Source organism: Ailuropoda melanoleuca, chromosome 12, assembly GCF_002007445.2.
Source record: "Ailuropoda melanoleuca isolate Jingjing chromosome 12, ASM200744v2, whole genome shotgun sequence".
Lineage (NCBI taxonomy): Eukaryota > Metazoa > Chordata > Mammalia > Carnivora > Ursidae > Ailuropoda > Ailuropoda melanoleuca.
The window spans coordinates 34,663,787-34,677,705 of record NC_048229.1 but is presented as its reverse complement, the minus strand read 5'-3'; the positions used below and the strand labels follow the sequence as shown (position 1 = coordinate 34,677,705).

The 13,919-nt window shown below is 43.4% G+C and overlaps 1 protein-coding gene across 1 annotated transcript; it reads right to left on the bottom strand.

Moving 5' to 3' along the window:
* Positions 1–2,651: 2,651 nt before the first annotated feature.
* On the bottom strand, positions 2,652–13,912 carry CEACAM1 (CEA cell adhesion molecule 1; the record flags this gene model as incomplete). The annotated part of the gene is made up of 7 exons (XM_034639007.1): positions 2,652–4,536; positions 5,596–5,627; positions 6,337–6,389; positions 7,102–7,228; positions 12,078–12,354; positions 12,616–12,617; positions 13,552–13,912. Coding segments are annotated over 7 exons (966 nt in total), but the record flags the coding sequence as incomplete, so codon positions are not given.
* Positions 13,913–13,919: the final 7 nt, after the last annotated feature.

The window sequence follows — 13,919 nt, the reverse complement described above, 5'->3', positions numbered from 1 at the left end:
TTATTGCCTATTCTTGAGCTTCATTTAAATGATATCACATAGTATGTGCTCTTTCATGTCTAGCTTCTTCTGCATAACAATGTTTTGGAGATTCATGCATCTCATTTTAGCAGTAGTTTGTGCCCTTTTCATTGCTGACTAGTATTCCCTTATATGGGTAAACCACAGTCTGCTTATCCATTCACATACCGATGGATATTTGTGGTTTCCATTTTTTGGCGATTATGAATAATGCTGTTAGAAACGTTCATGTATAACTCTTTGTGTGGATATCTATTTTCATTTGTCCTGAGTAGATATCCAGAAGTGGGATTGCTGGGCTATGTAAGTATATTTAACTTCATAAGAAAATGCTAGACTCTTTTCCAGAGTGGTTGTATCATTTTATATTTCCACCAGCAATATGAAGAATACCAGCTGTTTCCCATCCTCAAACAGGTGGTATCAGCAGTCTTTTAAAGTTTAGCTACTTGCCAATAATTTTATTTTGAATACTTCTCTATGCCTTACAGAATATTCATTTTATGCCCATCACGTGGAATATTCTCCCAACTCCTCAGTTTTTCAATTTTACCCATGTTTTAGGTCAGTGTTTCCTGACATGGAATATACGTGAGAATCACCTGGGAGTCTTTCCAAATAGCCCAGGTCTCACTGCAGACACGGTGCCAGCAGCTTTCTCAGGGATTGTTCATGGGCTCAGTATGCATGTAGGAAAAGCTCCCCCAAAATTCCAATTTATATTCATAACTAAAAATCTCTGCTTTGAGGCTCAAGTCCTACCTGTGATAACAGAGGTTCTTCATCTTGCCTACACATTAACAGGACCTGGGGAGCTTTCAGCACTCACCAGTGCCAGAGTTCCAGCTGGCACCAATGAAGTTGGAATCTGCGGGTGGAGCCTGAGTGTCACGTGTTTTTTAAAATTTCTCCATCATTCTAAGGTGCAGCTGCATTTCCCATTGAATTTCTCTCTGTCTTCTCTCGTGGCATTTATACCTTTTGTTTTTATATTATGATACTTCTTCTTGTCTTATCTCCTGTCCTAGCCTTTCTCATTTCTGTGTCTTTCATGGAGTCTGACACCCACACCTGTAGTGCAATAGGTGCTCAGTAAGCATTTCACAAACACATAAGTTGGTCATCAGAAAAAGATTGCAGTCACAGGTCAGTTGTATCCTGAGTCTCAGGGTCCCTGTCCTCCCTGGGATCGGAGTTGTGATGACCAGTGGGGGTGACTCCTCTGTGAGATAACAGAACCTTGCCCTGTTTGGTATTTGTTTTCAGGCATATCATTGGGACAAAGAATTATATGTGTATGTGAGGTAGAGGAGCAGGGTCAGGTAAGGAGACAGATCTAATTAGAATGGAGGACTTATACTAGAGCTGTGGTAAAGAGAGTAAGAAATATTAGTAAAGAGGAAGAAACTTGAGCTTACCTGATAGGCCGGGGTAGGCCCCTTACAGACCCTTGAGCAGGAGAGTGAACCAGTTTTTAGGGAGGTAGTGAGGCAAGAGTGAGCAAGAAAGATTTTGGTAGAGAGACCGGAGATAAGGAGTCAGGCTGTCCTTCAGCAGAGTTGGTGAGACGTTGGGTCGTTTAGGGTCACGAGTATCGACAGAACAATGTACTGAGAGGTCTTCAAGAACCATCAGGTTTTGCGATGTATCGAATGTGGGAAACCAAAGAGCAATGGGGAAGAACCAGTGGTAGTGTGGAAAGTGGGGAATAAGAGGGGTGAGTTGCCCAGTGGGCCTGCGGGGGTGGGGATGGGGGCGCAGTTTAAATGAGGAGGAATTTCAAGTGTTTGGATGTGTCAGGAGTTCTGGGAAGTAGTAGGCGCTAGAGGGAAAGATGCGGGAGCCATCTGCAGAGAGGTCACTGAAGCTGTGGAAGAAGGTGTGTGGAAGTATCCAGTCCAGGTATCACTATTAAATGTGGTATGGGGCGTGATGCACAGGTCAGGGGGCAGAAGAAGGAGAATGTCCAAGAAGGAAAAGTTGTCCATGGTCTTAGATGTTGTAAAAATGAACAATGTGAGGACGGTGAAAATACCTTTGAATTGGGCCAAGGACGGATAGTGACTTTCTGCTACCTCTAGCGGTCTTTGGCACGGAGTCACCACCACAGAGGGGCCAGGAGAAGCCAGGTGACGAGGACAGGGGACACAGTACACGTGCTTCTATGGCTTGGAAGTGAAGGAGATGAGAGGATAGGCTAATACTTAGTGGGACTAATAAATGAAGGGTATTCAGGTTAGAAGAGATCTGACCACCTAAGGGGGCAGAGGAAAAACTGGGGACAAGGAAGAGATAGAAGGTGCTAGAGAGTGGTCTGTGTGACTGGACCTGTGGAGGCCCTGAGCCTGAGCTGTACTGCTGCGTCTCATTCACCGGAGCCACCGTGCTGGAAGCATCCTTGTCCCTAGTAAAATAGGCAGTTTCTTCCAAGCAGGCTGAAGCTATGGCCTGTCGTTTCTAGATACACTCACTTTGTCAGCAGGCATGCAAATGACTTAAGCTAATTTTCTGATCACTGGATCAAGTATCTGTAGACTTAGGCTTACTCTGACTCCCAGTTCAGCAGGCTCTCTTTCTTCTGCCTGTAAAGAAAATATTGTCTAAAGTAATATCAACCATGAGGCAGCATGTTCATGTTGACTTTATAATTTTTATTATAAATATAGAGCAGATTTTACAAATAGTTCAGATGTGGCTATAGCCAGACAAAATTAAATAACACAGAATAGCATGAATGAGGGGAAGTATATACAGATTGTGTCAGTGTTAGAAAACCCTTGAAAGAGGTACCTGAGTACAGAGAATTCCCAACTTGCCTCTTTGAGGGGCCTCTTAGACACAGCATGACATCACGTAATCAATATTGAATAAAACACCTTTCTCAACAGTCCCAAAGAGACTGTGTAGAAGAAGGCTGGGTGGGAAGTATGTTGCCTGTCCTTCTCCTGTCCTTCCTTTCTATTCTGCACACTGGGACTCATAGACGCCCATGGGAGAAAACATTTCGGAGGCTATTCCAGAAGCCTCCGACCCAGTTATCACCCTCCCCTGTCCTAACACCCCTCATAGCCTTGGTTCCCCAGGAGCATCAGCACCAGGAAGCTCTCTGGGGGGTAAGCAATGCCAACAGGGGCTGAGTGTGTTCCCTGCAGGGCACCCTCACTTCTCAAGGACCAGTCGCACCTCAGCAGAGGCCAGGTCTCCTGAGAAAGCGAGTGGGGCAGACATCATGCACGGCAGAGACATGGAAAGCAATAGTAGTTGAAGACTGGCCTGAGATGCTGGGAAACTGAGTTAGACCCATTTCTAGTCACGGAAGAGGTAAACTGCTGCTGCTGCTTTTCTTTTTTGGAGCCCCGGACATAAACACCTTGAGGAACTCCTGGCCAAGGGGACTTGAAGGGTTTTGGTGGCTTCTTTCACTGAAAGCAGTCAGATTGGCTTACATAGCTAAGTAGAAATAGCCCCTTTCACATAAACAAGCCATTGCAAAAACTAAAATGGCAGAATGTCTCAGGGAAAAAACCCAATACACTGAACTGTGCATTCTTAAACAATTATTTAAATAATCTCTGAAGGGTAGCTCTCTGACTCCCTTCCCAAATTCCCAGCTGATTATCTCTATTAAGAGCTGACTGCTCCCTGAAGCTATAAGCCCTCCTTCTGTGAGCCTTTCCTTGAATAATAAAATTATGAAACATACACATATTTTTTTTCATTTTCCACTCGGAATCACCTGTAGACCTTGGCGAATAATTTTCCTAATTGCTTCTAGCAGGTTCTCTGAAAACAGCCTTGCCAAATGGCTTAGGTGGCCTTCTCGTTAAGCAGCAAGGTGTTTAGGCCCTGGTAGACAACTCTGACAGTAGATAAAGGTGTAGAATTTCCCAGTTCAGCGTCTCTATTCAGCATATTTGTTTTCCTGTGCGGGGGGTGGGGGGGTTCACACCGGGCTTTGGAGAGATAGAAGCTTTTACTTTTACTTCTTCTCTCTTTTCTTTTCTGGCACATGCATCTCAATGGATTAGGAGAGGACTCTCAGGGTTATGGCAAATTCAAGTTAGACTCCAATAGGACAGGACTGGGGCAGGAAGGAATGACTGTGCTCTGAATGGTAAGTTTAAAACAAGGAAAGGAGGAGGGGCAGAGGTTGTGGCAACTTCCCAAGGTCTGCTTTGCCAAATTGTAATGACAAGGAAGGTTGGGTTTCCCAAGAATCCCGGATGTACCTTTTCATCTATTGACACTGAAGGGAGAGGCTGTGACCAGGCAGCCTGGAGGTGCCTTCTTAGGGAGTGAGGTGGGGAAAGAGGTTTCTTTCCCTTTTCCTGAGGATGAAGGGATCTGCTAGTGATGGGGATGAGAAGCTTGGAAAGAGCACAGTGAGGAGGACAGGTGGCGTTACTTCTTTTGTACTTCCATATACACCGTTTCTGTGGCTGCTGGGGGTGCTGAAGTTGATTTCTTTGGTTTCTGGGTATTGAAGGTCAGGGAAGAATATGCCACTTCTTCAATCTGAAAGGCAGGGGCGGTCTGGTCAGTTAAATCAGAGGCATAGTTCAGGCCCTCACCTTGTGTGCTGTGATTCAGCACCATGTGCTATCACCACTTTGAAACTTTTAGCTTTGAAGAAGGGTTTTTATTAGCCATGATTACTCTGCTTGCTAACATCCTGCTGAGTGATCATTAGAAGAGATAGATTATAGTATCTATTCATACTGGAATGCAACTGAGAACGGACAATCTACAAATGCACAGAAGGACATGCATGAATCTCACAAAACAATTTTGGATGGAAGAAGCTAGACACACACAAGGATGTACTGTGTATTCCATTATGTAAGAGCATGAACAGACAAAAGCGATCTAGAGCACTGGAAGTCAGGATAGTGGTTACTCTTTGGAAGGAAGTAACTGGAGGGTTTTTTTGGGGGAGGGGATGACATATTTTATTTCTTGACCTGGGTGCCTTTCGTGTTCAACTTGTGAAAATTTATACATTGTTAAAATATATTTATGATTTAAGCACCTTTTCCTATATTTCTACTGAAAGGTTGAGAAAAATTTGGTTAAATTATTGTAAAGTAAAGGAACCAAGATCTCAGAACCATTAGAATGGACATCATCCTTTGTTGGTAAGAGCAGGGTCAGTGAAGATAGAGGAAGGAGAACCATCTGGTGTCTTATGCTGGGCGTTGTGCTGGGTGCTTTCCATTTGTCCTCTCATTTGATTCCTTCAACTTCTCTTTGAAGTGGCAGCATGCCCATTTTACAGATGGCAAAGCCACAGCTCAGAGAGCTTGAGTTACTTGTCCAAGGTCACAGAGCTATTGAAAGTCACAGCCAGGATTTAAACACAGGATGGGGTTAATTCCAAAATTCACATTCTTGAACTTCATTCATTCTTGAATGAAGTAGACTCCAGGGAGTCATTAACCAGTAATCCTTTGTTCATTGCTACATTGAGGAATTTTGACCCAAACTTGATCTCACATTTGTATCTTCAAGAATAACCCATTCTACACAGAGATATTTTCCACGAGAAAATCAGCCATTGAAACTGGCTGTGCTTACCTTGTTAGACAAATTGTCAGGGTGGTCCTGACCTGGGGAAACAAAAGAAGAGTTCCCAATCCATGAAAATGCAAAGCTCATTTATGGCCTTAGAATGGGGTTGCAGGGTGAGAGCGAGGGTGGGGAGGTGGGTCCTAAGCTGTTGTGATTTCTAGCTGAAGGAGGTGGCAGTTGGTGGGAGGGTGGGGTAAGGAAGTGGCCTATGAACACTGGAGGAATTCACTTTTCTGAGTCTGTGGTTCAGACCCAGGGCAGGGGCAAGAGTAGAGCCACAGGAGGCCTCAGTCCGCTTCTGACAATTTCTTCCAGTTCACAAGGTCTTGATTTTCTCCCAGATGTATTTCTCAGCAACAGGCTCCAGTGGAAGGAGGGACATTGAGGCCCACAGTACCCAGAGCACCACAAGACAGGGAGAGTCTCACCAAAGGAGAATGCCCACATCCATCATAGAGGCAGGAGGGGGGAGGAGTATGGGCAAGGAAATGACTCCTGGAAACAGGTCCATCTTGCTTAGGCCTGCCTGGCCCAGGCAGAGTGAATGTTTCTCCCAGGGATGTGTCCCAGGGGAATCTTTTGTGGCTAGAAGGGTGTGATGACCTATGCCAACCTAAGGTTGGGAAATGAAGCCCCCCTTCCAAAAATTCAGAAGGTAGGAAGCAGTTTGGGAATCCAGGATTCCCTGCTAGGGCAGGGCACATGGTGGAACACACCAGGTCTCGCTGGGTGAGTGGCTTTACTTACTGTGGTTGGAGGCTGAGGGTTTGTGCTCTGTGACATCACGCAGGTCACTTGCCCTAAATAAATATCAGAGACTGTGACTGCCATTCTCAAGCATAGGATCTTTGCTCCTTGAATTAGGAAGGACATCTTCAGCAGATAATTCTTTGGGGCTCCTCAGTGTTCATTTATACCATGGTTGGTACTGCCTTTCCCCTTATGGCCTCCTCCTTCAGTGTACCCACGATCTCCTCTAGAATTTATTCTTTTCCTGTTTGCTGGATGTCCACATGGGGGTCCACTGTTTATCAATTGCGTCTGAGCCTTCTTGTACCCTGACACCTTTACCCTTCTGTAGGTAGATGCTGGCTTTTGTCTCACTTTATTATTGTCTAAGAGGCCTTTGGTTGTTTTTGCCTTTTCTTAGGTTCTCTTCCTGTCCTATCCCCCCATCCTACGACTGTCAAAAGAGCACATGACTCACTTTCTCCTGCTCCTTTCATTTCCTCATTTGTTTCCTTCTGGGACTTTGTTTTCCCTGACCGGGAGACAGAAACATAAAGGGATCTGCCCCCTTCTAAACCAGATGGGGATGGGAATAACTGTGTCCAAGAGAGTGGGGTCCAGGAAGCATGAAGAAGAGATCCACAGGAGTTAGTGCCGAGAAGCAAGGACTTAGAAAGAAGGAGGAGCAGATCCAGGTGCAGAGACAGGGGCAAAGTCTCCTTCCCTCTCTCAAGCATGGCAGTTAGGCTTGGAGAAGTGGAACAAGAAGAAAAGTCATCATACCCGCCAGTCTTTCTGGTAAACAGAAAGTACACCAGGGCTGCTATCACAGCAACCCCAGCCAGGACTCCAATCACGATGCCGGCAATAGCCCCAGGTGGGAGGCCAGAACTTGGTTGTGTTAAATCACCTGTCATGGAAAGAAGAGAGAAGAAAGAATGAAGGTGACATTATTTTACAGTGGGGGGTCCCCTGGGGGACAACTCTCAACATGTAGTAGTCTCTACTTGTTCCTTCAAGGAATACATTTTCTGTGGGAAGTTTGGTGTGAGGTGATTAGCTGACTTCATCCTTCAATTTTTTTCTCTCACTGTATTTTTAGGCTGGTGATCAGACTTGCCTCAATTCCATCCTGGCCTTTCTGCACTCTGATATTTTTGAAGGCTCTGGAAATGTAAGAAAGGCTGATTGCTATTTTTCTATAACTTCCCACCTTTTCATTGTTTCATGTTTTTCTGTGTGCCAGCTGTGGCAGCCACAAATATGCCTCTCAGGTCTCTTTTGGTCAGGACTTAAGTGATGGAAGGCCTGGAGAGTGCATTCTGAATTCACCATCTCCTTTGCACAGAGACCACACTTCCCACAGACTCCCAGCAGGGATATGAAATAAGCCCAATTCTGTGAGAAACCATTTTCCTCTGAAGGGTGACTTAAGCTCAAGGACCCCTCCCCCCCTCCCCATCAGCCTTGCAGACAGACACCCTTGTAGAACTGTACTTCGATCTAAAACTTCCTTCTGTCACATCTGCACAACAGTCGGAGGAAGCTCCCAGGCTCCTCCCATTCCTGTCTTACTTTCCCTCACAGGCATTTTTCCCAGTAAATAAATGAATGTTTTTCCCAATAAATATAAATAACTAAGTAATCCCACTTTGGCTGCATCTCGGGGGATAAAAACTAAATATACTAGGCTTGAAACTTTGCATTCAACTCCTTTTTTTTCCCTTTTCCATGTTCAGTCAGTAACTATGTCCCAATGGCTTTTTACGTAATGCCTTCCACAGCCATATATAATACATTTGCATCTGTTTCTTCTTTTTTATTTCTGTTGCCCCTACCAGCCAACTCAAGCCTGATGTATTAATGTTAGCTACTGTTATGGTGTACTTAGTATGCATCAGGCTCTGTGGTAAATACATATATCTCATTTGATCCATATAATAACCCTTTCAGATAGACATTATTTCCATTTTACAGATGAAAACACTGTGGCTTAGGGTAGTGAACAATTTACCCAAAGTCATATGGCCAGTGAAAGTGGATCTGGGATTTGACTCTAGGACTACCTGACTTCATAGAAGCTAATGATAATAGTAGTAGTAATAGCAGCTAACACTTCTGGAACATTTTTTCTGTGTGTAGCATTTTGCTAAGGGTTTAATTGATTTTTACATCAAATCTTTAAAACAATACTATGAAGCAGGTACTTATTACAATTTTCTTTTCTTTTTTTAAAGATTTTATTTATTTGAGAGACAGAGTGAGAGAGAGAGAGAGAGGTCACAAGCAGGCGGGAAGGCTAGAGGGAGACGCAAACTCCCTGCTGAGCAGGGAACCCAATGCGGGACTCCATCCCAGGACCCTGGGATCATGACCTGAGATGAAGGCAGACGCTTAACCAACTGAGCCACCCAGGTGCCCTCTTATTATACTTTCCAGTTGCGGAATATGAGGCTCAGAGAAGTTAATCTTGTGCAAGAAATCTGTAATTGTTAACACTTACATTAGAAAAGAAGATCTCAAATCAATAACCTAACTTTGTAAGAAACTGGAAAAAGAAAACAAACTAAACCCAAGGCTAGTAGAAGGAAGGGAATAATAAGGATTAGAGTGGGGATAGATAAAATAGTGAGTAGAAAAACAATAGAGAAAATCTATGAAACCAAAAATTGATTCTTAAAAAAAGATGAATAAAATTGACAAACCTTAACTTAAAAAAAATATTAAAATTACTAAAATGAGAATTGAAAGTGGGGGAAGTCACTACCAATTTTATAGAAATAATAAATATTACAAAATAATAAATATTATAAAAGTACTATGAATAATTGTATGCAAACAAATTGGATAACTTGGATGAAATGGACAAAATTCCTAGAAACACAAAAGCGACCAAGATGGAATCATGAAGAAATAGAAAATATTGGGGCACCTGGGTGGCACAGCGGTTAAGCGTCTGCCTTTGGCTCAGGGCGTGATCCCAGTGTTATGGGATCGAGCTCCACATCAGGCTCCTCTGCTATGAGCCTGCTTCTTCCTCTTCCACTCCCCCTGCTTGTGTTCCCTCTCTTGCTGGCTGTCTCTATCTCTGTCGAATAAATAAATAAAATCTTTTTTAAAAATATGAAAAAAACCGTAACAAGTAAGGAGACTGAATCAGAGCATTCAACAAAATTCAACATCCTTTCATGATAAAAACCCTCAAAATAGTAATAGAAGGACACTGCCTCAATATGATAACGGCCATAGATGAAAAACCCACAGCCAGCATCTTATTCGATGTTGAAAGACTCTAAGTTTTTCCTTTAAGATCAGGAACAAGACAAGAATGCCTGTTTTTTGTCACTTTTATCCAAACTAGCATTGGAAGTCCAAGCCAGAGCAATAATTAGGCAAGAAAAAGAAATAAAAGGCAACCAAATTGGAAAGAAGTATAAAATGATCTTTTTTCACAGATGACATGAACTTCCACATAGAAAACACTAAGATTCCGCAAAATCTATTATAACTAATAAACAAACTCAGCAAAGTTGCAAGATACTAAGTCAACACACAAAATCAGTTGTATTTCTATATACTAACAATGAATAATACAAAAAGGAAATTAGGGGCGCCTGGGTGGCACAGCGGTTAAGCGTCTGCCTTCGGCTCAGGGCGTGATCCTGGCGTTATGGGATCGAGCCCCACATCAGGCTCCTCCACTCTGAGCCTGCTTCTTCCTCTCCCACTCCCCCTGCTTGTGTTCCCTCTCTCGCTGGCTGTCTCTATCTCTGTTGAATAAATAAATAAATAATCTTAAAGAAAAAAAAGAAAATTAAGAAAATTCTATTTAATATAGCATCAAAAAGAATAAAATACTTAGGAACTAATTTAACCAAGGAGGCGAAAGACTTATACACTGAAAACTACAAAGCATTGCTGAAAGAAATTAAAGACATAAATATATGGGAAGACATTCCATGTTCAGGGATTGGAAGACTTAAGATGACAGTACTACCCAAAGTGATCTGCAGATTCAGTGCAATCCTGATCAAAATCCCAATGACATTTTTTTTTGCAGAAATAGGGAAATCTAGCCTAAAATTCATATGGAATTTCATGGGACCCCAAGTATCCAAAACAATCTTAAGAAAGAACAAAGTTAGAGGACTCACATTTCCTGATATCAAAATTTACTTCAAAGCTACAGTAATCAAAACAGTGTGGTACTAGCATAAAGACAAACAGATAGATGAATAAAATAGAATAGAGATCCCAGAAATAAAACCTTAGAGCATACACAGTGACACCATTTTTGACAGGGGTGCCAAGACCTTTCAAAGGAGAAAAAACAGTCTTTTCAGCAAATGGGTGTTGGGAAAACTGGACATCCATGCAAAAGAATTGAATGCTTATTTAACACTGTATATGAAAAATTAACTCAAAGTGGATCAGAGACCTAAATGTAAGAGTTAGAACTATAAAACCTCTTAGAAGAAAACACAGGGTGAAACTTCATGACTTTGGATTTGGCAACAATTTTTTGGATATGAAGCTAAAAGCACAGGCAACAAAAGAAAAAACTAGATAAATTGGGCTTCAATTAAAATTTAAAACTTTGGTGCATCACAGGACACTATCAACAAAATGAAAAGACACCTCACAGAATGGAGGGAAATATTTACAAATCACATATCCCATAAGGAGTTAATATCCATGATAGAGAACTGCAACTCAGCAACAAAAAACCTAATCAAAAAATGGGCAGAGGACTTGAACAGACATTTCTCCGATGAAGACATCCAGATGGCCAACAGACACATGAAAAGATGTTCAAAATCACTCATGATCAGGGAAATGCAGATAAAAACCACAATGAGATAGCACTCCATGCCCATTAGGATGGCTATTATTCAAACCAAAACAAAACAGAAAACAAGTGTTGGCGAGAGAAGTTGGAATTTCCTTGCATTTGCTGGTGGGACAGTGAATGGTACAGTCACTGTGGAAATGGTACGGCAGTTCATCAAAAAGTTGAATAAAGAGTTAGCATTTGATGCAGCAATTCACTTCTGGGTCTGTGCCCCAATGAATTGAAAGCAGGGATTTCAATAGATATTTGTACACCCACGTTCATAGCAGCATTATTTATAACAGCCAAAAGGTGGAAAAAACCCAAAAGTTCGTAGACAGATAAGTGATAAAGATGCGATACACATGAGGGAATATTATTCAGCCTTAAAAAAGGAATGAAATTCTGACACAGTACAACATGGATGAACTCTGAAGACGTTATGCTAAGTGAAAAAATCCAAACACACAAAAAAATAAATATTGTTATGATTCTACTTAGAATAGTCACATTCATAGAGACAGCAAGTAGGACGGTGGTTACTGGGGTTAAGATCGGGAGTAGGAAGTTATGATTTAATGGATGGTGGTGATTGTTGCACAATACGAATGTACTAATGCCACCAAACTATATACTTAAAATGGTTAAAATTGTAAACCTTATGTATATTTTGCCACACAAAAAAAATGATAAAAGAGGAAAAAAGGAATCTTGTGTAAGGTCACACAGTAAATGTCAGACCTAGGATAAGAAACTGAGTGTATTTGATTCAGAGACTTAGCTCTTAACCACTCTGCCATTCTGTTTACTGAAATGGTCTCTTGATTCTATTCTGCTCTTCTGTCCCCTGTGACTTCTATCCATTTTGCACATCACTGGTAGAGTAATCTTCCTAGGAAGATGTAACACGGGACAAGATGTCAGTTACCTTCCACAGCTATCCTGACAGGCTCACTTTTGCTGGAACCGCCTGGGTTGGAGACCTCACACTGGTAATTCCTGGCATCCTCCCTCCTGACAGGGCCTATGGTGAGGGTGCTGTTGTCCCAGGACAGCTTCATCCTCTCCTTGAACTTTAGACTCTTGCCATTGAGGAACCACCCAATAGAGACCCCAGTCTTATTTGTGGAGCAGGTCAGGACCACAGAGTCCTTATCTCCTGTGACTGTGGTGTTGCTATCATGGAGAGAGGTCTGGGCCACTGGCTTTGTGAGGAAACACAGGAGGCGACAGAATGAGAATGGGCCTGGGGCCCGGAGCTACGCTCCTTCCTTTGAGATCTCGACCACTCCGAGGGCCCCAGCGAGCTCTGTAAAGGTGCCCCAGAGGATGGCCCTGCTGTCTGCAGAAGGTTGCGTGTCTTTGTTCAGGTGACGATCTGTAAGGAGAGGGCTGTACCTCTACCTCTGACCCTCAGTCACTTGTCTGCTCTGCCTGGACATCTCTGTAGTATCAGCACCAGGAACCTCTTCTAAGTCCACATGTCCAGCATCCTCATCATTAGGTGGAATTTTTTACCCAGTGGCTTTTGTATGACCTTTCCAAGAGCTTTCTGAAAAGATCAGGCCCCCTCTCTAGTATGGTAGCTTTACACAGAAAGGGAAAGCATTTCCCTTTTGTTAAATAATTTATTAGAAAATGAGAATGGCCCAGCCAGTCTTTGTGAGCTTAAGTTCCAATCTAAAGGGTTTCTCAATCTGAATAAGACTGTGCATTGAATATTACAGGGAGGAAATGTTTAGAGTAGTGGTCACAGTTTTAACAGAAGGCTGGTACTCTTAGCTGTAAGCATAAATATATACTTTTGGCACTGCTCCTTCTGTCCCATGAAAGGACTTCATGGAGGGAATCTACCAATATTCACTGTTCTCCTTTGGTGTATGAAACGTGCCGGTGTCATGCAGGGTTATAGAACTGGTAAACGTCAGAGCCCGACACAGTCAGAGGGTCTGCTTCAGGGCTCACTCTTGCCCATTTCCCGGCGGCCTCATGTGAAGGAGACTCTGGCACAACTGGTGGCACAATTTGGCCGGATTGAAGACAGGCTTCTTCTGTACCTTCTCCATATGCTCCTGTCCCACCACAGATGACATCAGAGCAGAGTCAGTCATAGGGCAAGCCAGGAGCAAAAGGACCTTCCTTCTCCCTCTGTAAGCCCCTTCCACCACATGGGGCTTTCTGGGGCTGAGAGAACTCTATTCCCACGTTCCAGGCTGGACCCAAGGTCTGCCATGAGAAATCAGAGAGCAAGGGGAGGAAGGGCCTACAGACATGTAATAGGAGAGTTCAGGGACAGATTTGAGATTTTCTTGTGACATAAGCAAATGGGAAATAACTCTTTTCTGAAAGCCAGACAGACCTCCACCACAGCATCAGTGCAGACGCTCCAGGGATCCACTTACCAGAGACTGTGATAGTCTGGACTGTGGTCTTATTGAGGCGAGTGCCAGAGTTAGAGGCGATGCAGGTATAGGCTCCACTATCATTCGCAGTGAGGTTGGGGATAAAGAGCTCCTGTGTGGACGGCTGGGGCCTCCCATTGATAAGCCAAGAGTACCGTGCGGGTGGGTTAGAGGCTGCATGGCAGGAGAGCCTGAGGCTGGCCCCTGGACGGTAGTGAGAGTCTGAGGGGGAAATGGTGGGGGCGTCCGGGCCATCTGGAGCAAACAGAATAAAGCCACAGGTGATGTAATCCGAGGGAAGGGGAAGCTTCTGGTCTGTATTAGGCCACAGTGTCCCTCTGAGCTGGGTCCCAACCTTGTTTGAGAAA